We start from the raw sequence: 23845 nt of genomic DNA on the forward strand, positions 1-23845 counted from the left end.
AAAATAAAAAAAGTATAGAATATGTTTTAAAAATATAAAAAATTTTAAAAAAAATTTCATTTGGAAATTTCTTTTTACTTTTTATTTTTTATTTTTAATTTTGTACCAAAATTTTCGCTATCTCGTGGGTCCAGAGGGTTTTGGGTTTAGTAGTGTAGCAGCAGTTGGAAACCCTAGGGGTTTAACCAGCACGGCGATCAACCCCGCCCAGAACCCTAACGCCCATGGCTCCCTCCGTACGGTCTCCGGCAGTTCGCATGCTATACACCCTCTCCTCCGCCCTCAAAACGACGTCGTCGCCTCTTTTGACTGGTCAACGGCGGACTTTCTCAGCCGGCAACCCAGCGCGAGTGGAGGCAACATGGTGGAAGGAGTCAATGGAGAGGCTTCGAAACATCGGAATCTCTGCCCACATCGATTCGGGGAAGACGACGCTGACGGAGAGGATTCTGTACTATACGGGAAGGATACATGAGATTCATGAGGTTAGAGGCCGCGATGGAGTGGGTGCGAAGATGGATTCCATGGATTTAGAAAGAGAGAAGGGGATCACGATTCAGTCTGCTGCTACCTACTGTACTTGGAAAGATTATCAGGTGTGAGTGGATTCAGTTGGTTCCGTTTCTATGGTTGATGACAAAATGTAGGAAAAAGGAAAGAAAAGAAATTGTTGAATTTTGACTTAGTTTATACTAAACCGCACTTGCTATGAGTATCGGTGCGATTAATTGCGTCTCTTTGGTTGCTGCCCAAGTGTGGGAAAATGTAAGAAATTTTAAATTGTGGAATTAGAGAGAAGCCAGTCGATGTTCTCGTAGTGGTTATCCAATGGTTTCTTGTCTGTTTGTTAAATCTAGGACAAGAAGATTTTTGAATATCTATTTAAAAAACCAATCGGGTCTGGTGCTATTTTCCACACTTGGATTGATTATCGGATACATAATTGATTTTCTTTTGCTAAGGTTTCATTGTGTGCTGTTTCCTTTGTAAGAAATTGTAGGGAAAGTGAAGAAACCAAATTTTGGAATCTTAGCTTTAGTATAGAGAGGGAAAAATGGATTAGTGTTCAATCTGCTGCTACTTACTGTACTTTAGAATACTTATCAGGTGACAATTTGCTATTACAATTTTCTCTTACTTTGACACCATTTAATTGTGAAAATGTAGGACAAGAAAGAATTTAAAAACCTTGAATCTTGACCCCCTGTTGTGTTGATGAGAAAGCTGTGGATAAGTGAAGAAAACAGAATACTTAATCTCCTGTTTGTGTTGTTTGGGGTTTTCCAAGAATGAAAGTTCGTCTCAAATGGGACAAATATTCTTGTATCAGGGTCAGTTCTGCAGCAGTGTTTCTTCCTTAGGTCCCATATGTTGAAAGTCATGCGATTAAAATTTACTGTTTAGAATGTTTATCAAGTATCGGGTCCATTTGGCTGTTGTAGAATGGGGGAAATAATTAAATCAAAATTGCGATACCATTCATTTGGTTTCCAGAAATTGAAAAGATCACATCAACTAAGCCAAATGCTTTATTTGGATGAGTTGAACAATTAAGGTTCTCTGGTCACAGCTTATTGTCAATTTACTTGGTCTGGAAAATACCGTTGCCACCATTTTATGATCTATTTCTTTAGGTTTTTATCCATCCAGAAATTTGTGTACCTTGTTGCACCCTCTTTGCTAGATGTTATATATATTCTTTTGGTTGCCCATTCAAAAGAAAAAAAAAAAATCATCCAGAAATTGTTTTTTGCAGGTTAACATAATTGACACTCCTGGTCATGTCGACTTCACCATTGAAGTTGAGAGGGCTTTGCGTGTCCTTGACGGTGCCATTCTTGTCCTTTGTAGTGTTGGTGGTGTGCAGAGTCAGTCAATAACTGTTGATCGGCAAATGAGAAGATATGATGTTCCAAGAGTTGCATTCATTAACAAACTTGATCGAATGGGAGCAGATCCATGGAAAGTTCTCAGTCAGGTACAATTTATATTTATGGTAGCCTGTGAAAATGTTTGAAATTTCCTCTCTTAATTTGATTAGTTTACTATTGCATAGTAAGTTTCATTAAAGATTGGAAGGAAATCTACTGTACAATTTCTTTTTGGTGCAAATGGGGTTCCAAGTAAAACCAGGATATTGGTTGGATAATCTTAAATTTAGGGTTGAAGCTCTGCAAGAAACATGAATGAAACTAATCCCTTACTGACAGTTTTAGTTGTTAGAGCAAGAATACTGCATGGGAATTGCAATGGTGCAAATGTGGAAATTATACTGGACAGAGACTGAGCATATATGTCTTCTTGAGATACCTGAGGGCTTTATGCACTGGTCTTTACTTCTCACAACACCTAATACATCTATATTTATAGAGAATTTTTTTTTTCCTTTGTTGATGATACAGGTTTTGGATAAGAATCTATGAAGTACCTGAATGTTTTTGTTGTTCTGTTGTGGGAATTTGTCAAACTAGTCGCAAGTCATTGGATTGAGCTTGGATGCTCAATGATAAGCAGCTGATTCTATTGGCTTGTTTTGTAGGCAAGGTCGAAGCTCCGGCATCACAGTGCTGCTGTGCAAGTTCCAATTGGGTTGGAAGATGATTTTCAGGGTCTTGTTGATCTTGTGCGGTTAAAAGCTTACTATTTTCATGGTTCCAATGGGTATGCTTCATAAGCTATGGGGTTGATTAGCTGCTTAATTCCTTTTAGTGTGGATTATTTTATAATGTTAATAAATTTTCTTTTCTTATTATCTTGTTGCCTTTTGCAGTGAAAAAGTTGTGGCCGAAGAAATACCTGCCAATATGGAGGCATTGGTTGCAGAAAAGCGGCGTGAACTCATAGAAATGGTTTCCGAGGTTGATGATAAACTAGCTGAAGCATTTCTAAACGATGAACCTATATCATCTGCTAGTCTTGAGGTATGTTAAGAGAAAAATAATCCTTAGAAAAGGGTGCGAAACTTGTATTCTTCATGCATTTCCTCAGTATACAAGCTTCAATGCTCTCAAAGAAGAAATATCTGGTTGCCTCTTAGACTATAACCCTCATATCTTGGCATAATTTATCCTTTTCCTATACTTAGTCATGAAGAAAAGACAAGGCAATCTGTCAGGCAGCTATGGTCAATAGCTGCTGCTTTAGAGGGATCCACCTATTGAATTTTGGCCATCCTCCTCTTTGTGCCCCCTCTCTTTGCTGCAGGGATTGCTGGAGGAAACTCATAATCCATTTTGTATCAATTCTTTTGGCGCGTCTAATATATTCTCACTTCATTTGCCCATTAAAAAAAAAAAAAAATCTATTTTATATCAAATCTTTAAAAACGTGACCATGAAATTTACCACTTTCATTTAACTTGTTCCTTATGAATGTGTGTCGGTTAAATATCAGTAGCCCAATTTTAACATCATTCTGGGAGCTAATGTTGCAATCCTAAATACTGTTCATCCTTTTGTTGAATGTCAAAGAAAAATTTAATTTTTAGTTATATGTTATTCTTGTGATTTTGAAGTTCAGAGTTTATTTTCTCTTGAGTAGGAGGCAATCCGCAGGGCTACAGTTGCACAGAAATTTATACCAGTCTTCATGGGCAGTGCATTCAAAAACAAGGTATTATGAGGTTGTTAATTTCTTCCTTTGAATGATATTCAGCTCTTTATAGCAAAATCCAGGCAAATTAAAATTTTCATATGTCAATAGAAGGAACCAAATTTTTGTTGAGTATGTATTTAATCTTTTGGGCATTCTCCCATTCCTTTAAAGATGCTTTTCCCAGACCTTATATAATCAAGTCTTTGAGATTTCAAGGGGAATGATTTCTTGAAAGGATGTAGATCATCCTATGGAATTGATGCAGGATTTTTTTACTTCCTGCACATGGAAGTTCCTTAATTTATAGAATTAAATGAAATATCAAAGAAGATAAAATAAAAGAAAGAAGAAATCCTTGGAAGTCACACCAAGGTTTCAGGACACAAGATCCAGCGTTTTTTGAGAACAATGGTTTTCTAAGAATCACACATGTGACAGGCCAATCTCACCTTCAAAGGGAAGCATAGTAGATGTTGAAAACTTTTATTAATTTCTGGCTCTTTCAGTTTGAAAAGCTACATAGATATATAGATTCTGATTATTCTTTTCTCTTATAGAAGAACTTTCCTTAGTCCTTAGTTTTCCTTATACAAATAGGAATAGATATAGGAAAGAAATATTGTTTAGAAACTAAAAGAAATAGAAACTTTCTTAACGCAACAAGAAGACTAAAAGGAATAGAAATTTGACAAATTGTAAATTACTAACTAAAACAGAAACCTGACAAAAGACTGAACTTAAATAAACTAATAATCCCAATGGGAAGTTAAATCATCATTGGTGTTCGAAATTAAGGCTTGGGCATTGGAGCTAGCCTTTCTCTTCACTTGTAAATTCTCAAAGTGTGTTTGCCACATTGTTCCCCATCAAGAATGCATGACATAACATTTTTAAGCTGAGAGCAAAGTACACTTTTGGGTGCTCTTCCTTAGGCACACTTGATATAATTGCTTTTACTTGTTAAAAAAAAAAAAAATTAAGCTGAGAGCAAAATTGTATTGATAGTGAGTGGTCAGTACAATGAGTGTTGCGAGTGTTTGTCTATCAAAAAAAAAAAAAAAAAGAAAAAAGAAAAGAAAAGAAAAATATTCACTGTTGCAAAAGGCATTTGGGTGAGTTGACCTAGAAAGCACCGTGCTTGAGGTTAGAGATGCTGAGGTAAGCTCCTAACTGATATTTAAAATTATCATATAACTTGTTTTAATAATTTAATCATCTTATAGCTTTGGTTTACTTAAGAATGGAGCATACAATTTAAGAAGTTAGGCATTCTTGTCATGAATGGAGGTGTTAAAGTCCTCCAGAGGAAAAGGACCCAGACACTTCCTCCCACTTAGTTGATTTTTTCCCTAATCATCAATGGTGTTCCTTCCCCTTTCATTTCATGATCTCTCTTCTCTCAAACTGTGCACTAGTTCAATATCTATCTTCCTTTTTTTTTTGTTTGGTGAGAAGGGAAAGAGAGAGCAGGGGGAAAAGACTCTGACACAAGGGTGTCTAAATCACCAACTTTTGCATCTCTCTCTCTCTCTCTCTCTCTCCCCATTCATGCACAGACACAAGTTGTGCATTGAACCCATATATAAATTTGGACTTTTCTGTGTCTTCAAGATTCTTTTTGTGGTAAGTGGTTTTGGGTGTGGCTTGGTTGTGGTAGGAACTACTTCAATGACCTTATTAATGATGCTAATGTGAAGTCGTAGCGAATGTGAGTTGCTTTGCTCCCTTGTTCTGCTGCTTGATATTATATATAATAGTCAGGATTCTTCTCCTCTCCTTGGACACTTTCCCTTTTGATGTTAATTATAATAGAAACATGTACTATTTGTGCTGCTTGTATGCAGGACTTGAATATTTGTTAAGCTGTATTCTTCATCTTCTGCCGTTTTGGAATACAGGGAGTGCAACCCCTTCTTGATGGTGTGCTCAGTTATTTGCCTTGTCCTACTGAAGTTAGCAACTATGCTCTTGACCAAAACAAGAATGAAGAGAAGGTGTCCTGTTGATGACTGTTCTTTCTTGAATCTTCTCTTCTAATTTTGCATAGCAATCTGATGAAGGTACTAAAATATCTTTTCTCCTTGGATTGGTTTCCTATTAGGTGACTTTATCTGGAACTCCAGTTGGACCTCTAGTCGCACTGGCTTTTAAATTGGAAGAAGGGCGCTTTGGTCAATTGACATACCTAAGGTACAGTTTGAAGTTTGTTTGGTTTTATTTTTATTTTAATGTGTGTACAAGGCTCTTATTTATGCATTAATGGAGTGTTATATGTTGATCTAAACCATATATTACTGAACTTGTGCTAACTTTTATTTTTGTTAACGAAGAATCTACGAGGGTGTCATTCGGAAGGGTGATTTTATAATCAATGTAAACACAGGCAAGAAGATAAAGGTGAGTTGAAGTCCAAGTCATGTATGATTTTGATTTTATGGTTCTTATTGAAGTTTAAAATTTCTGCTTTGTGTGAACCAGACTGATTTTTTTTCCTTCGTTTTTTTTTTTGATGTGCTATGATTTTATCCCCATTTTACTTTAGCCAATTTCATGATGTGAGAAAAGAAAGTTTTCCACTTAAATCAATTTTTCCATTCCTTAATAAATGATTTCCATCGAAGTTCTGTTGTTCATTGTGGAGAAAAAAATTATGCAACACTTGAAAGGCAAAAAGTGCCTATATGGCTTGGTGTTTGTTTGTCTTACGGTAACATCAAATATATCTTTCAAGGTGACTCGTGTGTACTTCAGTAAGTGTATGATCAATTTATTGATGTGGTTGAAAGCTTCAGATTTTGTGTTCCAATAAAAACATGTTCCATGATTTCCTTCTGCATGATGTGGACCACTGCCATTTTAAGTATGATATTTTCTGATTTTGTTAAATATATTGCTGAAGCCTTGTCATTTTATTCTACAGGTTCCTCGCTTGGTTCGGATGCATTCTAATGAGATGGAGGTTAGTTTTTGCTTAACACATTCATCTCACTAGCATATGCAAATGCAATTATTAGTTTTCTCCTTGAGAGGGTGGGCCAAACAAATCCTTCGGGAGTCAAAGATCTTATAAGATTTTTTCAGTTTGATACTAGATCATAGATCTGAAATTTAGTGTTTCTCCTAAAACTTGATCTTTTGAACTCCAGTGAGCTCATTTTCCTTTTCCCTGGGTTGTTATTTTATTTTATTTTATTTTATTTTTAAATTCTACAGGACATTCAAGAGGCCCATGCTGGGCAAATAGTTGCTGTCTTTGGTGTTGATTGTGCTTCAGGTTTGACTTACCCACTGCATACATGCAATCAAACATGAGAATTTGTTTCTATGTTGTTTTCCATAGTCAAAAAATTTGACTGGACCAGGGCGGAATCACTGCAATGTTGTTTTCCTTGTTGATCTGTTTTTTGTAATCTTGGAAGGATTCCTCATCTTTCATCATACTTACCGATCTCAATGCAATGAATTTTCTTGTATCTAATAAGAAAAAGTTCAAGTCTAGGAGAGAGAAGGAAATGATGAGATGGACATTTGATAATGTCAATGGAAAAATATTTAAAATTCTATTCTCTACTGCATATTGTCTTCAAAATACTGGAGTTTGGAGGAGGATTCATTTTGCTAACTCAAAATAATTGTGATGAGGCTGTTACAACTTGTCTTACGATGCTTCATTCCAATTTTGCTTATGTTGCTCTCTGCTTCATTTGTTTCATATATATATATTTCATGATATCTAAACTTCTTTTTGTCATCAGGTGATACTTTTACTGATGGGTCTGTGAGATACACCATGACCTCTATGAATGTTCCAGAACCGGTCATGTCATTAGCTATTTCACCCGTTTCTAAGGATTCTGGAGGACAAGTGAGTACTGCCAATTGAGATATCAATTTACTTTGTAACTGATGGTACCAAATGATGGTAATTTTTTTATCCTTGTACAGTTTTCAAAGGCTTTGAATCGCTTTCAGAGAGAGGATCCTACTTTCCGTGTTGGGTTGGACGCTGAGAGTGGGCAGGTTCGATTTATGACATGCATTTCACACATTCCTTAGAGGAAGAAGTTTTATCATGCCTAACCATGACATCAAAATGGTTTCTTGAGCAGACAATTATTTCTGGAATGGGAGAGCTGCATTTGGACATTTACGTTGAACGCATTCGGAGGGAGTATAAGGTGCCTGGTCTTTTTGTCTTTCTTTAACACAGTGATGGGATTCTAGTAGGATTGCTAATTCAAAATCTTCACCTGTATACTTAAGTACTCCCTCTTTCCCTCTTTAATTTACCTTTATGAAGGTTGATGCAACTGTTGGAAGACCTCGTGTTAACTTCAGAGAGACTGTTACTAAACGTGCTGAATTTGATTACTTACATAAGAAACAAACTGGAGGACAAGGTCAATATGGAAGGGTCTGCGGGTAAGCATAGATCAATTATTGGCTTCTTCTTTTTGTGTATATTCTTATTATTTAATAAAAGTATCAACTGCAGATGGATTGCCAAATTTATTTTTTTTTCTTTGTGCCATTTGTTTGAAACAACATTCATTTTTCTTTTTTATTGGGCAAGTTGTTTGTTTGTATATTTTATTTGGTTACTTGGAAATTCTACAACCTGCAAAAGTTTATTCTCTCCCTTTGAAACTGAGTTTCTTGGTTAAGTTACTCATAAATCAGAATTATAGTCTTTTTAGAAATCTCAGCTGAAGTTTGTTAATAACGTTGTACAGCTGCTTGAAGAAGCTTCCTAGAGGGCAGGGAGCACTTCCTGGCTGTCAAAGAACTTGGACTTTGTCTTTATACATCCTAGAAGTACTTTTTGTTAAGTTTGAGGGTCAAAAGCTCTTCTCATTGAAGCATTGTCAGCTCAGACTCATGAGAATAACATGCTTGAAAGACATATGAACCCTGAGTAGTCTGTTGTGTTTCAAACACATGGCTTTGTGATATCTTTAAAAGGATAAATATGTACATTCCATATCTTACCTTCTCTGGAGCCCTTCTGAAAATGTAACACCCAAACATTATCAAAACATCTTTGAAATAACCTCTTTCTACATCTTTCTTTTGAGAAAAGCACTTCCCTTGAAATCAAAATGCATAAAACAAACCCTTAATAGGAATTCTAAATGCTCTGAGTCAATACTAGCTGTGACTGTTTGGTGGGTTATCTGTATCTTCACTTCTGTTGTATGACCAAGCAGGAAAATATTAGGGGTGATTGTTCATGATTTCTGCTATCTTCTCCAACTTGGGCATCACATTTTCTAGGTTTTCGTATCAGTTATAATGTCTCAAAAATATATATCTTTGTCATACAATTGGTTTTTGATAAGCAATACATTATGGCTGTGACTGGCGTGGAGTTGCTCAAAATACGAAGAACCCATTTGTTTTGGGTTCAAAATACAATTTTTACATACCTACTACTAGTGACTTGTTACATGTAGCATGCTCATCAAGCCAAGACCTAGGCACCAATCTAGTGCCTAAGCAAACTGCAAAGTTGCTCCTGAGTTTTGACAACTAGTATGATACATGTATCATATGTACTATTACTGAATGTATAAGTGTTCCTATTCATGAATGAGATTATCTATTCTTTTGGAAGTTTCACTAGCATTTCTTTTTATTGGCAGGTATGTAGAACCACTCCCAGAAGGATCCACCACTAAGTTTGAATTTGAGAACATGATTGTAGGACAAGCTGTACCATCCAATTTTATCCCAGCCATTGAGAAGGGTTTTAAAGAAGCAGCCAATTCGTGAGTGGTTTACCTTTTTTATTTTTTTTATCTGATCTTTTTTCTTTCAATGGATTATATATGGATTGATATATTTTCTGTTTCTACACGTGAACTTTTGCTAACTATCAAAGAAGTGTGAACTATTGTTATTAGTATTGATCTGATTTCTCGTACTTGTACAGGGGTTCACTGATAGGGCATCCAGTTGAAAATATTCGTATTGTTTTAACAGATGGTGCTGCCCATGCTGTGGATTCTAGTGAACTTGCATTTAAGTTAGCTGCAATTTATGCTTTTAGACAGGTTTTTCTCTTGGCCTGATGCCTACGTGAATTTGTTGGTAAAATAGATTTCACAAATTTCTTTTAGGCTTTTATCCCCTCTTCTTTTTTTTCTCAAAGCTGTGCTTTACCCCCTCATTTTACTGCAAGATTTTCACATTGCTGCTTTATGGAACAGTGCTATACAGCAGCCAAACCTGTGATATTGGAACCTGTAATGCTTGTGGAATTGAAAGCGCCAACAGAATTTCAGGGCACTGTTACTGGTGACATCAATAAGTGAGTGCTTCTATTTACTCTCTACCAAAATGTCATCAAGGCTTTCATACTAACTCCTGGAAATGAAAAAAAAAAAATGTCTGCATCTATAATAGGAGGAAAGGTGTGATCGTCGGAAACGACCAGGATGGAGACGATTCTGTAATTACTGCCCATGTATGTGCTCCTTTTCTCGCTCTTCTTGTATTCCTTTTTAGAGTGTGACAAGTTCTTCATGCTAGAAAAAAATTGTTGTTGCTCTTGAGATGTGGTACAATTGGCAAGGGATTGGGGCTGGAATATCCGCTGCTTAAAGTTTGATTTGCAGGAGAACAAAAATGCTAGCTCTCAAAGAACATGTTAATATTAGTTGGAATTAAATTAGAATTAGTATTAATAGAAATTAAATTAGGATTAGTATTTGTTAGAGTCAAATTGGGATTAGCTTTTGTAATGTCCCACATCGGATAGGGGAGAATGTTCCTGGCGCTATATATGTAAAGACTCCTCTTAACCCTGTAGACGCGTTTTAAAGCTGTGAGGGCCCCTTGGGCCCAAAGTGGACAATATCTACATGGTCGGTTGTGGGTTTTTACAAATGGTATCAGAGCCGATCCTCGGCCCCGGTGTGGGGGTTTGTTTGGCTCCGTAAGGGGTGTTTGTCTGTTTGGCCCCGCAATCCCATGGGACACAACGAGGACGTTGTGTCTGCATGGGGGGGTGTTTGTAATGTCCCACATCGGATAGGGGAGAATGTTCCTGGCGCTATATATGTAAAGACTCCTCTTAACCCTGTAGACGCGTTTTAAAGCCGTGAGGGCCCCTTGGGCCCAAAGTGGACAATATCTACATAGTTGGGTGTGGGTTTTTACAAATAATTAGATTATAAGATAATTAGAATTAGAGTCATAATAGGTTATTAGAATCCTAGTAGACTTTAGATTTCTTAGAGAAGCCTATAAATAAGACTAATCAATATAAATCAAGGTAATTAATTGATTGATGTTAATATTTTTTTTTTTAATTGCAACGATTGCAATCCTCAATGGTGAGACTCCATTGATTTTCTTCTAGGTGAAACTCCTAGAAGGCCTTAGTGAGACTCTAAGGTTTCTACTTCTTCTTTGTTGTATCTTCTTTCTCTCCATTTCTTTTATTTTATTTTTCTCTACCATAAACTTTATTCATTATTCCTCTCCTTACACCCTAAAAATAAAAACCCTAGCCCACTTATTTGATTGTAGGCAACCATCCTAGGTCGTCCTACATCAGGGAGACTTACTCTCATCAAGAGCACTTTGTAAAACTTGACCATTTACTTTATGCCTCTATTGTCTTGCCCAAGAAGGTCGGTTCAAGGATTGAGAAGATCTTAAGATACTTTTTGTGGGGGGTTCATTAAAGAAAAAACTGCACTTGGTGAGATAGGAGATCACTTTGAGAGAGGAATGTAATAGAGGTCTTGGTATTAAAAAGCTACCAACAAACCAACAAGGTGTTGCTAGGCAAGTGCATCTAGAGGTTTGCCTCAGAGAATGGGTCCCTTTGGAAGCGGGTTATTGTTGAGAAGTATGGGGAGGAGGGGGGGTTTCCTAAGGTAGTAGGTGTGGTTTTGACATTGGGTTGTGGAAAGCCATAAGGAGAGGTTGGGGAATTTTAATAGCTGAACCTCATTCAGGTGGGCAATGGAAGATGGTTGAAAATCTAGAAAGCTAGATGGTGTAGTGATTCTACTCTAAGAGTGTCTCTTCCCTATTTGTATTTCATAACTTTGAGAAAGGATGCTTGGGTGGCTGATGTATGGTAGTATGGGATCAGCAGGGTGACGGAGGGCGTTGGAGCTCGTGAATAATTGGGGGGATGGATAGGTTAAGGCCTTTCTCTTAAGCATTCAAGGGAAGATTGTGAGAAGGGATGAGGAAAATAGAATGGAATGGATGGATGCAAGGAAGAATAAGTTTTCAGTTAAATCCTGCTACACTTGCTGAGGCATGAAAGAGTGGAAGCGTGCCTAGCTTGTTGGAAAAAGTTCTCTAGATCAATTGCATAGGAAAGGATGGTCTTATTGGTGACTCAATATTTTCTTTGCAAGGAAGATGAAGAGTCTATAGATCACATCTTTCTACATTGTATGGGGAGGTAGGGTGTTATGGAATTTGGTGTTTTCCTTGTTTCGGGTTGTGTGGGTGATGGCAAGTTCAGTAAGAGAAACTCTTTTAGGGTGTCCTGGTTCATTTTGGACAAAAAATGAAAGGTCTAGAGGTTTGTCCCATTGTGTACATTTTGGACATTATGTAAGGGCAGGAACTGGAGATCATTTGAAAGCAAAAAAAATGCCTAATCAAGCGCTAATCACATGTCTTTATAGCCTTTTGTTGTGGGATAGATTGTAGATTGTACATAGATGATCCCTAGCCATGTTAAGAGTTTATAGATTGGTTAGGGTTTTCATGAAGGGATTTTTGTTTTTCTTGCTCTTTTGTGTTTTTGCTTTTTAGCGTCACTAGTTATGACTTGTGTACCTTGGAGCACTTTTGGTAGGTGTTTTTTGTTAATACATTTATTTTATTTGCCTATCAAAAAAATAAAATAAAATTGAAGAGTAGTTAATCAGAAAGCATTGGAATTGTTTGGAAGAGACTCAGGGTTCTAAGAATCACCTTGTCAAGCTTGCTTCAATCGTCAGTATTAGCAGTACTATTGGTTTGCATCAGTTTTATTGTAAGTAATTATTTGTGGAATCATTTTCTGCTTCACAGGTCCCTCTAAACAATATGTTTGGGTACTCAACATCACTTCGTTCAATGACTCAGGTAAAACCAAGTATCATTTTATAAGGGCTATGCCATAGCTGGAGTTGCTCTGCAGAATATGTTAAAATATATGTTATTTGATCCTCTATGTGCAGGGGAAAGGTGAATTCACAATGGAATACAAAGAGCATTCACCGGTTTCTCAAGATGTGCAGCTGCAATTAGTGAACACCTACAAGGCCAATAAGGCAGCTGAAAATAGTTAGGATTCTGCTGACTTTTTGAGGAACACGTCCCTACATTCATAGTGTAAACCATATCTTATTTTTTTATATTTATCCGGGCCAAAAGTGTTCTGGTCTCTAAATTTTGACAAGCCAGATAATTGTTACCTACATTCTTTAATACGAATAATGTATGAAATGATTGTACTTTAAACAGGTATTCATCACAGTCAAATTGTCTTAAAAAGGATAATAGGGCTATGCAATTTTCATCTCCTTCTCTCTCAAATTGTCTCATATTGTCTTTAAACAGGTATTTATGACAAAGGAAGAAAATGATGGATCTTCAACTTGAATGATAATTCAAATTTTCAATTGAAAAGTTACAATAGGTAGTTAAATTAAAATAGGAAAACCAATCTTTGTTTCAAATAGCCTATACTGCAGAGAAGGGTAATATAATGTTTTCAACTGTGCCCTAGAATGACCCATTAAAATAAAATCATGTTCTATTAAGATGTTTTATTACAAGGGATCCATTACATTAACCCAGAAAATTCCAAAGCAGACAACCCAAAACTTGAAAGATTGCACTTCATAGAAGCTTATTGACGCTTGTGTTTGCTTGGGTTTTCTCCAGAGACAATTTCTGTTGCTTCTCATAGAAAGAGTTTCCAAGGATCTCATGAAAAAATCTCTATGACCATACCAAACCAACAATTATTGAAAGCAAAATAAAGCACACCAAACAGTAGAGCCAGCTGCATGTTTCAACTTTTAAATGCTATAAAAATAATGAATACTCACATTTGGCTTTAAATATGTGCCTACAAGGTATATAAAACTATATACTGTCCTAAAACATTCCTTACAGTCCTCTATCCTCCCTGCATAGAGTGGACCAAAGGTTACAAAATTGCTTAGAAACAAGATTCAGTTTCACTAATTAAAATGAACAAAAAATTACAATAACATCATCAAACACAAGAAAATGTCTAAGCAATTAGATCCAATGCAACCTGCATATCAATTAGATGTTGAAACATGGCATCAACCATGTAACAAGGGCACAAAGAATACAATATATTGACCTTGAAAGGAAATGAATTGTGAAGTAGAAAAATAACAAGGACAGAAACAAATGTACTTGGTAAAAGATTAAAACAAGAGAATCCCCATGTCTACACAAATATCAAGCTCTAAACTAAAAGGAAAGAAAAAATAAACAAATATCGTATTGTTGATTTTGAATGTAGATACAATCTCTAGGTTTTTCATAAAAGAAACCTCTTGTATTCTTCAAGAAGCTTAGATCTAAGAGTTTGGACTGCATGTTTCGTGCACTAACAATGAGCACTTCCATAGTGGTGACAAAAGATAACACATTTGAGCTTCAATCCTTGATCTGAGTGTACATTGAATCTTTTCTGAAAAAAGGCCATATTGTTAAAGAATGACAAAAGCTGAAGTCTGGCATGTGTCAAGTATACAAAAGCATTACCAGGGTTAAACTAAAAGACAAGAATTGAAAAAATCAGAAAAAGAAATAATAATCATAGGAAGATGGAATACAGAACAACTTCTTTGGTGTCCAGTTCTTTATTGGGCAAGGATGGGTTTGGGATGGTTAGTAGTAAATCATCCAAGTCTCCCTCTTTATTAGGCCAGGCCTGCGGTGTTTCTAGGAGGCCTGCAGTGATTTTTTAAGTGCAATATATGAGGGAGAGGGATCAATCCATCAAATATTTCTTCGTTGTTGTGTTATTGTTCTTTTATCTCCTAGAGGCCATCTCTTTGGGAGTAGGGAAGCTCCTTGATAAGGGTTATCACTTAATTTATTCATTTTATTGGGTTAAACATCTACTAATTGAGATGTGCCCTGATCTTAATCTCTCAAATGTGCATGGAAATATTCAACAGGAAGAACTACGTTTCTCCTTTTGCAAGCACCATGTGACCAGTGCTAGTATTTGATTTCATGAAATCTGTTTTCTCCTAATAGCTCTGTTTCCATCATATTAGCTGGAAAGCCTTTGGTTCTCATTTTCTATAGAACCTATGGAACATGCAAATTTTTATTCACCATTAAATGTGTTCCATGGACCCATTTTATTCCATATTGCCATTTAAATGGTCTAAAATGTTCCATTCCTACACCTGATCATCCACCCAAAATTATATATTGGCATTCAGTTTCTCTCCAAATAGGAAATGAAAGGAAAATAAACATAGAGAAGAATGCCATGGTTAAAGAATCCTAAAGAAAATATGCAATGTAAATCAAATCCATTAGTGTCTCAGACTTCTATAATACTCAGTTTACTAACAATTGAAGAGCTTTCAAAATTTTAAATCATTTGTAAACCCAATTAGGAAATTTCATACGTCAGATAACCCCAAATATTCATAGAGGGTAACTTGAGAGTAAAAGGCAAAACTAACCACCAAAAAAAAAAAATGCAGATAGTGAAGCTTTCTCTCTGTAGTATCATATAACTTCTTCAAAAATGGAAAAGATTGACCTTCTGAAAACCCCCATGACAGAAGGCTCCCAGTCCTACTTATTTAGGTTAGCCATTTTCCTCTAGACGCGGAAAAAACCATGGACCTACAGAATGTAATCGTAGATCATTTATTGCCACACGGCCAATGAGGAACCTTTTCCTCTTCTTGATAGAGATTAGTTTGTAAGAAATTTATTATAATCCAAATCCAATAATTCTATTTTTTTTTATCATCTGCAATAATTTCCCCATTCCATCTCTCCCTATAATGCATCTTAATAAGTTTCACACTAAAGAACAAAGCTAACTTTCTTTGAAACAAAATTTCATGAGAAAAATGAAATAATCTATACAACCATGGAATTTCTGAATAGATTGAATGTTTACCATTGTGCTATGTGACCCAAACAGCAAAGCAAATCTATCTAGTACCTTCATTTATTAACTTATAGAGACCAACAATATCTCCACCAGCACAAAATGCCCTGCCACTGCCCTTCAAAAATTCAAGATAATGCCTTAAGTCTTCTGTTAACATACAAACGGACCCAATAGCTGAAAAGATGAAACGGATGTTACCTTCATTACCACAAAACCGATATCAGGATTTTCTTCCCAAGACTTGTACGGGTTTTGCAGTTTAGCTCCCTGGGGCCACGAATAAAAACCTCAAGAAGTAAATTTCCCTTGATGGGTTCAACCAAACATCAGAACTACAAATGCCTGGACAATAAAGTTGTCAATTTGAACTAAGCATTACATTTTTAAGTTGCTTCATTGAATCCAAATTACCAAAACTTCTGCCAGCTCTGTACACCCAAATTAGAGTTTGAACGACAATCAGGTTTTCGAGAATTACACATATGAAACAAAATAAATAAAAAAATAAAATAAAATACTGAAAGGCGATTTTAAAGGGAGAGAAGGCACACCATTGAAGCATTGAGAGCATTGAGAGCATGGGGTCTGTTAAGAATTGCAGTTCTGGAACAACCTTCGCCTTCAACCAGCACCTGATACAACTAGAGAAATGATCGTAAGTGCTGGATGAGTGTAAATACGTGAAAAACAAATGGGTATTTGTGGAAACTCACTTCGGAGTCAAAATCATTGACAGCAACAAGGTTGGGAATGTGGGAAATAGCTTTGTGATGGGTGAAGAAGGGAGGACAGTGAATACCACTGCGCCTACTCCGCCACAAAACCTTCAAGCCCTGCGTTTTCTCTGCTCTTTTTCCTTCTCTCTTTCTTTAGGCTCAACAGGGTTGATTGCAGGATCAAAAAGCTGCTAGTTGAGAGGAAACTTTGATCCTTTTAGTTAAAGAACCATGCAAAATTACCTTAAAAATAATTTATAATTTGTATAAAATTATAGAATTAATTGACTAAAAAGGGTAAAAAAATCTTGTATTTGTAATTCTAATTTTCTCAATTTTTTGTTTTGAAAAGTAACTTATTTTTTACATAATGGGCTCGGTTCTACCCGTCCTCAAAAGCTTGCTCAGAGGAAAAAAGGGTGTCCAATCCACATATAAACATCGTAACAGCCTAATAACTTTAGGACAAATTCAACTTCTAATGGTAACAATATCAGTTTATTGTATCTAATCCCTTACTAAACTACTTACAAGCAGTTTTTGTTAGTGAGAGGGAGTATTAAAACAATAAAATGATTAAATAAAATTCATTATAATGACAAAATTTTCCAATGTCCCCATTTCATATCACAACGAAAAGACATCATTGCCATGGACCATCCAAACATGCCCTTAATCCGAAGCCTCAAGCGTGTCCATTGGCAGTTTAGAGCAGTTATAGACAGTTACCGAATCTAAACACAAAAACACACCTTTTCTCCATCTTCCCTCTCTATCCTCTCCCATACTCAGAACTTGAAATTAATTTATGAGACATGCATTGTATCAAGGTCTCTTCTTTACTAAGATTAGGCTCTGAATTACTTAATCTCACCGAGGAATTATTCAGCCCTACATCTCTCCGATCATATTTTGCCGAGTTTATCTCTACCTTCATCTTCGTTTTCCTCGGAGTCGGCTCTGCAATTTCAGCCGGTGAGTGAAAATTGTTCTAAATTTTGAATTCCTCCCGTTGCAAATGCCTTCCAATTGAAAATCAATATTATTTTATTATGGCTTGGTGTAGACGGTTTTTAAAAGTAATAAATTATTATAGATATACTTTTATTTAAAAATAAAATTGAAAAAAAAATCAGTATATTTTTTTTTTCTGTCATGTAATTCTTGTTTCTATTTGTTCTATAATGATGTTGGGCAGTCAATATAATGGTTTTTTTTTTAAATGTTGCCACGTTGGCAGCGAAGCTGATGACATCAGATGCCACCTCAGCTGAAACCGGTGTTCTGGCTGTTGCCGTGGCACACGCTTTTGCATTGGTTGTTGCTATGTATTTGGCCGGAGATATATCTGATGGCCATGTCAATCCAGCTGTCACATATGGATTGGTTGTTGGAGGCCATGTCAGCGGGTTGACTGGCATATGTTATTGCATGGCTCAATTATCGGGGTCCGTTACTGCATGCGTGGCGTTAATATTGGTCACGGCGGGCCAGGTAGATCAAAATAGTTTTATCTTTTGCAACGTACTTATGTATTGATTTGCAATTTGATTATTACAGGCTATTCCTACTACAAGGCCGGATCCCAAAATATCGGGTTTAGCTGACGTGGCGATCGAGGCCTTGGCCACGTTTGCAATCGTGTATGCGGTGTTTGTAGCACGAGACCTAAGGAACGGGCCACGTGGAATCATGGGACCAATAGCGGTCGGGTTTATATACGGGGCGAATATATTGGTGACAGCACCGTTAACGGGCGGGTCAATGAATCCGGCCCGATCATTTGGACCGGCATTTGTAACGGGTGATATGAAGAAGCAGTGGGTTTACTGGGTCGGACCCCTGGTTGGAGGGGGCATTGCAGGTTTGGTGTATGAGAGCTTGATGACAACATCAAATGGCCAGCCTCCTTCTTCTATTAGTAGTGTGGGCTAGTGTGACATGCCCTCTAAATTAAAGTCCTTTAATTTGTAGTAACTTTCTACGTATTTTCCCTCTATTTATGTATGTCATAAATTTGTAATAAGATAGTGAATGGGTTAAACTTGAATTGTTGGATTAGATTCTGATTGGTTGTTTGATTCAAAATTCATTTATAATATTTTTTTAATTTTATATATGATAATTAAAAATAAAAAAGAAAATAAATATTATTATATATAATAATTAATATTATAAATATTATAAAAACATTAAATCAAGTTCAAATTAAAATTGATTTCAAGTTATATTAGAGTTATTTGAATCTTAGTTCGAACTCAATCTAAACTCAATTCAAATTGAGAAAATTTAACTCAATTTCAACTTGAGTATCAAAATTTTTTGTTTAAGCTTATCATCCAAACATCAAGTTGGTTAAGTTAGGTCGGAGCAACCCATTCAAGTTCCACACCTATTTACAATTTATATGTGATTAATGGGTATAATTTTATAAGGTTTATTAGTTTGAGTTATTTTTCATCAACGTATTTTCAGAATAATTTATATCATAAATAATTTGTATGCTTAATATGTTTTTTAAGTTTTGATAATTGAATTTAATGATTTATGCATTATAATTTGAAGAGTTTTCGGATGTAATAATTTATCAACTTAGTGAGAGACTAAATAAATAAATAAAACACTTTCAAATTTAAAAAACGATTTTAGTGAAAAATCAACTGATTTTCTAAAATAATCACTTATAATAATTCTTAAAAAAAATTAAAATAATTCTCCTAAAAATATTTATAAAAAAAAACACTTTGATTAAAAACATTATCAAACAAAACATTTTTGGATAAAATTTTTATTTAACTCATAATTTAGTTATTAATATGGTTTTGAATGCGGTCATTCTCAAAGGTTTTTTTGCGTTACACCTAAAATAAACACATCAAATACTAATTTCCAAAGTTACTCCATTGCAAAAATTATCCCATGCTAAACATAATCTAAAAAAAATTAACATTTATTTTGGAACTCATTTTCATTTTATTTCTTTCAACTTTCTCTTCTGCTTGGATTTTCTTTATCCAAACAGAGCACAAATCCAGTTAGATTAGACTGATTTTCAGCCTACACATTACATATAGGAAAAACAAAAAAATGGAGGACAAGGTCAACCCTGAAGATTAGCAAGAAAACAACTTGGTTTCATGCATGGAGCATGGGTGACGACTCTTTCCAACTGTAAAAGTTCAATCTCTCCTCCTACCTTATCTCTTTCCTCGATTTTCGTCTCTCTTTGATTCTGCTGCCCTTCTTCTTATCTCCATCTCCCACTCTCTTATATATATATATATATATAGTTTACAACCCATTTTTTGTTCAGTTAATTATTTTCATACTAATCTCCCCCTTCTATTCTGCAACCATGGCGAAAGATGCAGTTAGGGTTCTTGTCACCGGGGCTGCTGGTACTCTTCCTTCTACCTTTACTTCTGTGTTTGGTTGCTGGGAATTGTGTTCACAAAAGAAATTAATAACCCAGTTGTGTTGAGGACCCAAATGTACTAGCTTTTCAAAATTTTATTTTAGTTAATCATTTACTTTCTCACTTTCTAGGCTAGATGCCAGGCAGAGGGTTTATGGGTTCTTTGCTTCGGGGTGAAGAGTTGGATTTTCTTGTGGGCTTTGTGTTGGTATCTCCACACATGCACGTTGTTGTGGTGGTGTTGCTGTGGATTCTTTCTTTGTTTAATCGTATGCGTGTGATTGAAATTAAAAGCAGTGGTTTTTTTGTGTTGGGTCATGGGCATATATAGGGGGATTGCAGTGGTTATGTTTGTGTAATTGCTGTTGAGAAATGGAATATGATATAGTGCTTCAGAAAAGTGTTGTGGTGCTGGTTTGTGTTTATTTGCTTTGGAGGATCATCAGATATATATGGAGCTTCCCTAATGTAGAAAAGGAGCCCGTTATTGTTCTTGTTACTGGTGCTGCAGGCATGTTTCGTTTATTCTCTTTTACTTCATGGATTATGGCACATTAATACAAGGGTGTTGTCAAACCATTCCTGTCTCCCTTAATAGCGGTTTGGTATATATATATATATATTTGACTTGGTGGATATTCCCTTGAATTGTTGGATTGTGGACTTATTTCACAGGGCAAATAGGGTATGCTCTTGTTCCAATGATTGCTAGAGGGCTCATGCTTGGCCCAGATCAGCCTGTCATTCTGCACATGCTTGATATTGAACCTGCTGCTGAGGCCCTGAATGGAGTGAAAATGGAGCTGATTGATGCTGCCTTTCCTCTTCTCAGAGGTATGCTTCTTAGTTTGAGTACTAGGTAATTAATTGACATTAAGAGTGGTTGATCTTGAGCTTTTGTTAACCTTTTCGGGTGTGTTTTTGTTCACCAGGAGTTGTTGCTACCACAGATGCCATTGAAGCTTGCAAAGATGTCAATATTGCAGTTATGGTTGGTGGATTCCCTCGGAAGGAAGGAATGGAAAGGAAGGATATGATGAAGAAAAATGTATCAATTTATAAGGCTCAAGCGTCAGCCTTGGAGCAACATGCTGCTCCAAATTGCAAGGTAAGGTTTGCCTATTTAAAGTCCTCAGGATTGCTTGTGCATTGTTTTTCAATTCCCGATGATGAACATATGGTAGGATCCTACATAATACAAAACTAATGAATTATCCATGGTCAGCAACCTCACTCTGTCATGGTTTTTGTTTGTATTAATGTAGCATATATGAACATGTCCCTGCTCAGTCTCAGTCTCAATAATTCCCAACTGTTCTCTTTCTTTGGTAAAAGCATTTTGGTTTCAACATTTCTCATTCTATTAATCCGGGACAACAGAAGAACTGCCTTCCGTTTTTATCTCATTGTTGCTTCAAGATATCACTTCTTTCACACCTCCCTTTTTTTGGTGAGTCCACGAGGTTAAGAGGAGTCCCATACATATGTAGTATCAAAAACTTTTTCCTCTATCCGAAGTGGGATATCATGAAAGAAGGCTCATGTGTTTTTGCTTCATAATATATGATCTTAGTTGCAGAAAACTGATATATAATCATGTTAAATGGCTTTGAGGAAACCTCTTGATCTTTAAGTTAGCTGTTGTAGAATTTAAAGATCACATTGTTCCTAGCAAGTGAACATGTTTTGCTCTATCTTTGCACAGGTGCTGGTGGTTGCTAACCCAGCAAACACCAATGCACTTATTTTGAAGGAATTCGCTCCTTCAATCCCAGAGAAAAATGTTACCTGCCTTACCCGACTTGACCATAACAGAGCCCTTGGTCAAATCTCGGAGAAGCTGTTTGTCCATGTTGGTGATGTGAAAAATGCTATCATCTGGGGCAATCATTCTTCAACTCAATACCCGGATGTCAATCATGCAACTGTCTCCACCTGCAATGGAGAGAAACCAGTTAGAGAACTCATTGCTGATGATAATTGGTAGCTTCTTGATTCCACTCTTATCTTGTTCTCTTCTGTTATAAAAAAAAGCTTATCACTTGTATGGAGTACTAACCATCCTGCATTCTCATAGGATAAACACCGAGTTCATCACCACTGTGCAGCAGCGTGGGGCAGCCATCATCAAAGCTCGGAAACTATCGAGTGCATTATCTGCCGCAAGTTCTGCTTGTGATCACATACGCGATTGGGTTCTTGGAACTCCCAAGGTTGAATCTCCTCCTCCAAAATAGCTTTTGTTTCTGCTGCCCTTAATAGCTTCTGCTATTCTGCATAAAATTTCTTATGCTCATGGATTGGTGTCCTCTGCACGCTTTGCTCAGGGAGCATGGGTCTCTATGGGAGTGTACTCAGATGGTTCTTATGGGATCCAACCAGGCATCATCTACTCTTTTCCTGTTACCTGTGAGAAAGGGGAGTGGTCCATTGTGCAGGGTAAGTTCTCTCTGTCATACAAAATGTTTAAAAGTTGTAAGATGCCATGAGAATCTCAGGAATGTTCTCTACGAATAGTTTTTGAAAATAGTTTTTAAAAACAGTTTTTCTCAAATAAAAATTTGGAAACATAGAATGTTTTTAGTCGATTTTATATGTTTCCAAATATTTTTGAAGTAACTTTTATATATGATGCTTTATTTATATGATTCTTTGTATTTGTATAATTATTTCTTAAAAGAGCCACCAAAATATAAGTGAAAATAACTAAAATATATTCTTAAAAGACACCTTTTGTTTCCAAACAAGTTTTTAAAAAACCGTTTTCTATCAAAATGTTACTAAACGTGTTTTCAAGTCATGAAAATAATTTCCATTTGGAAAAATAGAGAACTGTTTTTAACAAAAGCTCCCAAACAAGCTCTTACTCACTCTGAAAGCTCGAAAACTCTACATTATGGTAATTTGAAATGACTCCCATGCACATAGAATCCAGCCATGAAAATCATGGATATTGACATGATTATGAAAATATCCATATCTTATGCTAGAACATCTGCAGTTCTATTTCCATGTGTAGGAAATAAAATTCAATGCCATATCAAATGAAATTTGTTTATTGCAATGGCAGGGCTGAAGATCGATGAATTTTCAAGAGGAAAGATGGATGCCACAGCCAAAGAGCTCATGGAGGAGAAAGCATTGGCCTATTCATGCCTCAACTGAAAATGCCTTAATGCTTCCAAGGCAAAAAAAATAAAAAAAATAAAAGAGGAGATTCAATACAAATCAATAAACCGAAATAAATAAATAAATAAGAAAAGTTTAGTATGTAATGAATAAGCATCCACCATTTTTAAGTGCTGTGATTAGGGCCTTCTTATGTTATGGGTTGGATTCTAGGCCTGCTATGCTTGATTTGGTATGAATATGATGGTTTGAATATGCATATTACTAGTTACTTGGATGGCTTGCTATTAGGGTACTCTTTTTGAAGGAAATAAGGCTTTGGATTACCTTTTAAAATGCCCCAAACTAGAGTGGTTGTTTCACCACCAAGTCGTAAATGAAACTGCAAAAATTTGAGAGCTATTCTATTTCTACAATACAAATGTCTTAACCTTTTTTTTTTTTTTTTTTTTATAAAAATAAAAAATAAAAAAGATGAAATTTAAGAGAAAGAGAGAAAACTTTCTTTCAACTTTTCTCATAGGGAGAGTGAGAGAATTTTTTTTTTCATGATCATATAGTGGTAATTTCTAGGAGTTAAAATTGCACTTAAACTATTTCTTTCATTTCTCATTTTGTTGGATTGAGTCGTGTCACCAATATTATTTGATTCCAAATTCAAAGCAATGCCTATTGTACTTTCTTCTAATTCTACTAATTCACCTATCATTACTTTATCAAGCAATGTCATTGCTTACTTGAAGTACGGAACTAGTATTTACAATCTTTACTTTACTTTTTTATTATATTGTTCAATGCGCTCATGGATAATATTACTAATTTCGTCGAAAAAAAAATAAT

At 35.8% G+C, this 23845-nt stretch overlaps 4 protein-coding genes across 6 annotated transcripts; 3 read left to right on the forward strand and 1 right to left on the reverse strand.

Annotated features, from left to right (window-relative positions):
• Positions 1–156: 156 nt before the first annotated feature.
• Positions 157–13007, forward strand: LOC117932697 (elongation factor G-1, mitochondrial). The gene is made up of 20 exons (XM_034853983.1): positions 157–596; positions 1757–1978; positions 2540–2661; positions 2771–2921; positions 3541–3612; positions 5493–5588; positions 5696–5784; positions 5925–5991; positions 6515–6553; positions 6808–6868; positions 7350–7459; positions 7540–7614; positions 7704–7772; positions 7895–8016; positions 9237–9362; positions 9527–9647; positions 9804–9904; positions 10000–10060; positions 12643–12696; positions 12792–13007. Exons 1-20 carry the CDS (start codon positions 225–227, stop codon positions 12900–12902), a joined length of 2241 nt encoding a protein of 746 aa, XP_034709874.1. The 5' UTR covers positions 157–224; the 3' UTR covers positions 12903–13007.
• Positions 13008–13754: 747 nt separating this feature from the next.
• LOC117931918 (3-hydroxyisobutyryl-CoA hydrolase-like protein 2, mitochondrial) lies at positions 13755–17224 on the reverse strand. Its single transcript, XM_034852990.1, has 6 exons — positions 17214–17224; positions 16459–16612; positions 16297–16377; positions 15944–16012; positions 15797–15860; positions 13755–14287 (listed from the first exon to the last, which is right to left on the reverse strand). Exons 1-6 carry the CDS (start codon positions 17222–17224, stop codon positions 14175–14177), a joined length of 492 nt encoding a protein of 163 aa, XP_034708881.1. The 3' UTR covers positions 13755–14174.
• Positions 17225–17256: 32 nt separating this feature from the next.
• On the forward strand, positions 17257–18414 carry LOC117932810 (probable aquaporin TIP2-2). Its single transcript, XM_034854144.1, has 3 exons — positions 17257–17436; positions 17702–17955; positions 18022–18414. The coding sequence occupies exons 1-3, from the start codon at positions 17277–17279 to the stop codon at positions 18394–18396; spliced, it is 789 nt and encodes a 262-aa protein (XP_034710035.1). The 5' UTR covers positions 17257–17276; the 3' UTR covers positions 18397–18414.
• Positions 18415–19544: 1130 nt separating this feature from the next.
• LOC117931734 (malate dehydrogenase-like) lies at positions 19545–23276 on the forward strand. Of its 3 annotated transcripts, XM_034852775.1 has the most exons (8): positions 19784–19859; positions 20008–20387; positions 20552–20710; positions 20809–20984; positions 21582–21859; positions 21954–22089; positions 22204–22315; positions 22947–23276. In XM_034852775.1, the coding sequence occupies exons 2-8, from the start codon at positions 20249–20251 to the stop codon at positions 23039–23041; spliced, it is 1095 nt and encodes a 364-aa protein (XP_034708666.1). In that variant the 5' UTR covers positions 19784–19859; positions 20008–20248; the 3' UTR covers positions 23042–23276. The 3 variants fall into 3 exon arrangements, with proteins under 3 accessions (XP_034708668.1, XP_034708667.1, XP_034708666.1); XM_034852777.1 differs by lacking the exons at positions 19784–19859; positions 20008–20387 and adding an exon at positions 19545–19632; XM_034852776.1 differs by lacking the exon at positions 20008–20387 and having other exon boundaries at positions 19706–19859.
• The last annotated feature ends 569 nt before the right edge of the window (positions 23277–23845 follow it).

Source organism: Vitis riparia, chromosome 15, assembly GCF_004353265.1.
Source record: "Vitis riparia cultivar Riparia Gloire de Montpellier isolate 1030 chromosome 15, EGFV_Vit.rip_1.0, whole genome shotgun sequence".
NCBI classification, from domain to species: Eukaryota; Viridiplantae; Streptophyta; class Magnoliopsida; order Vitales; family Vitaceae; genus Vitis; species Vitis riparia.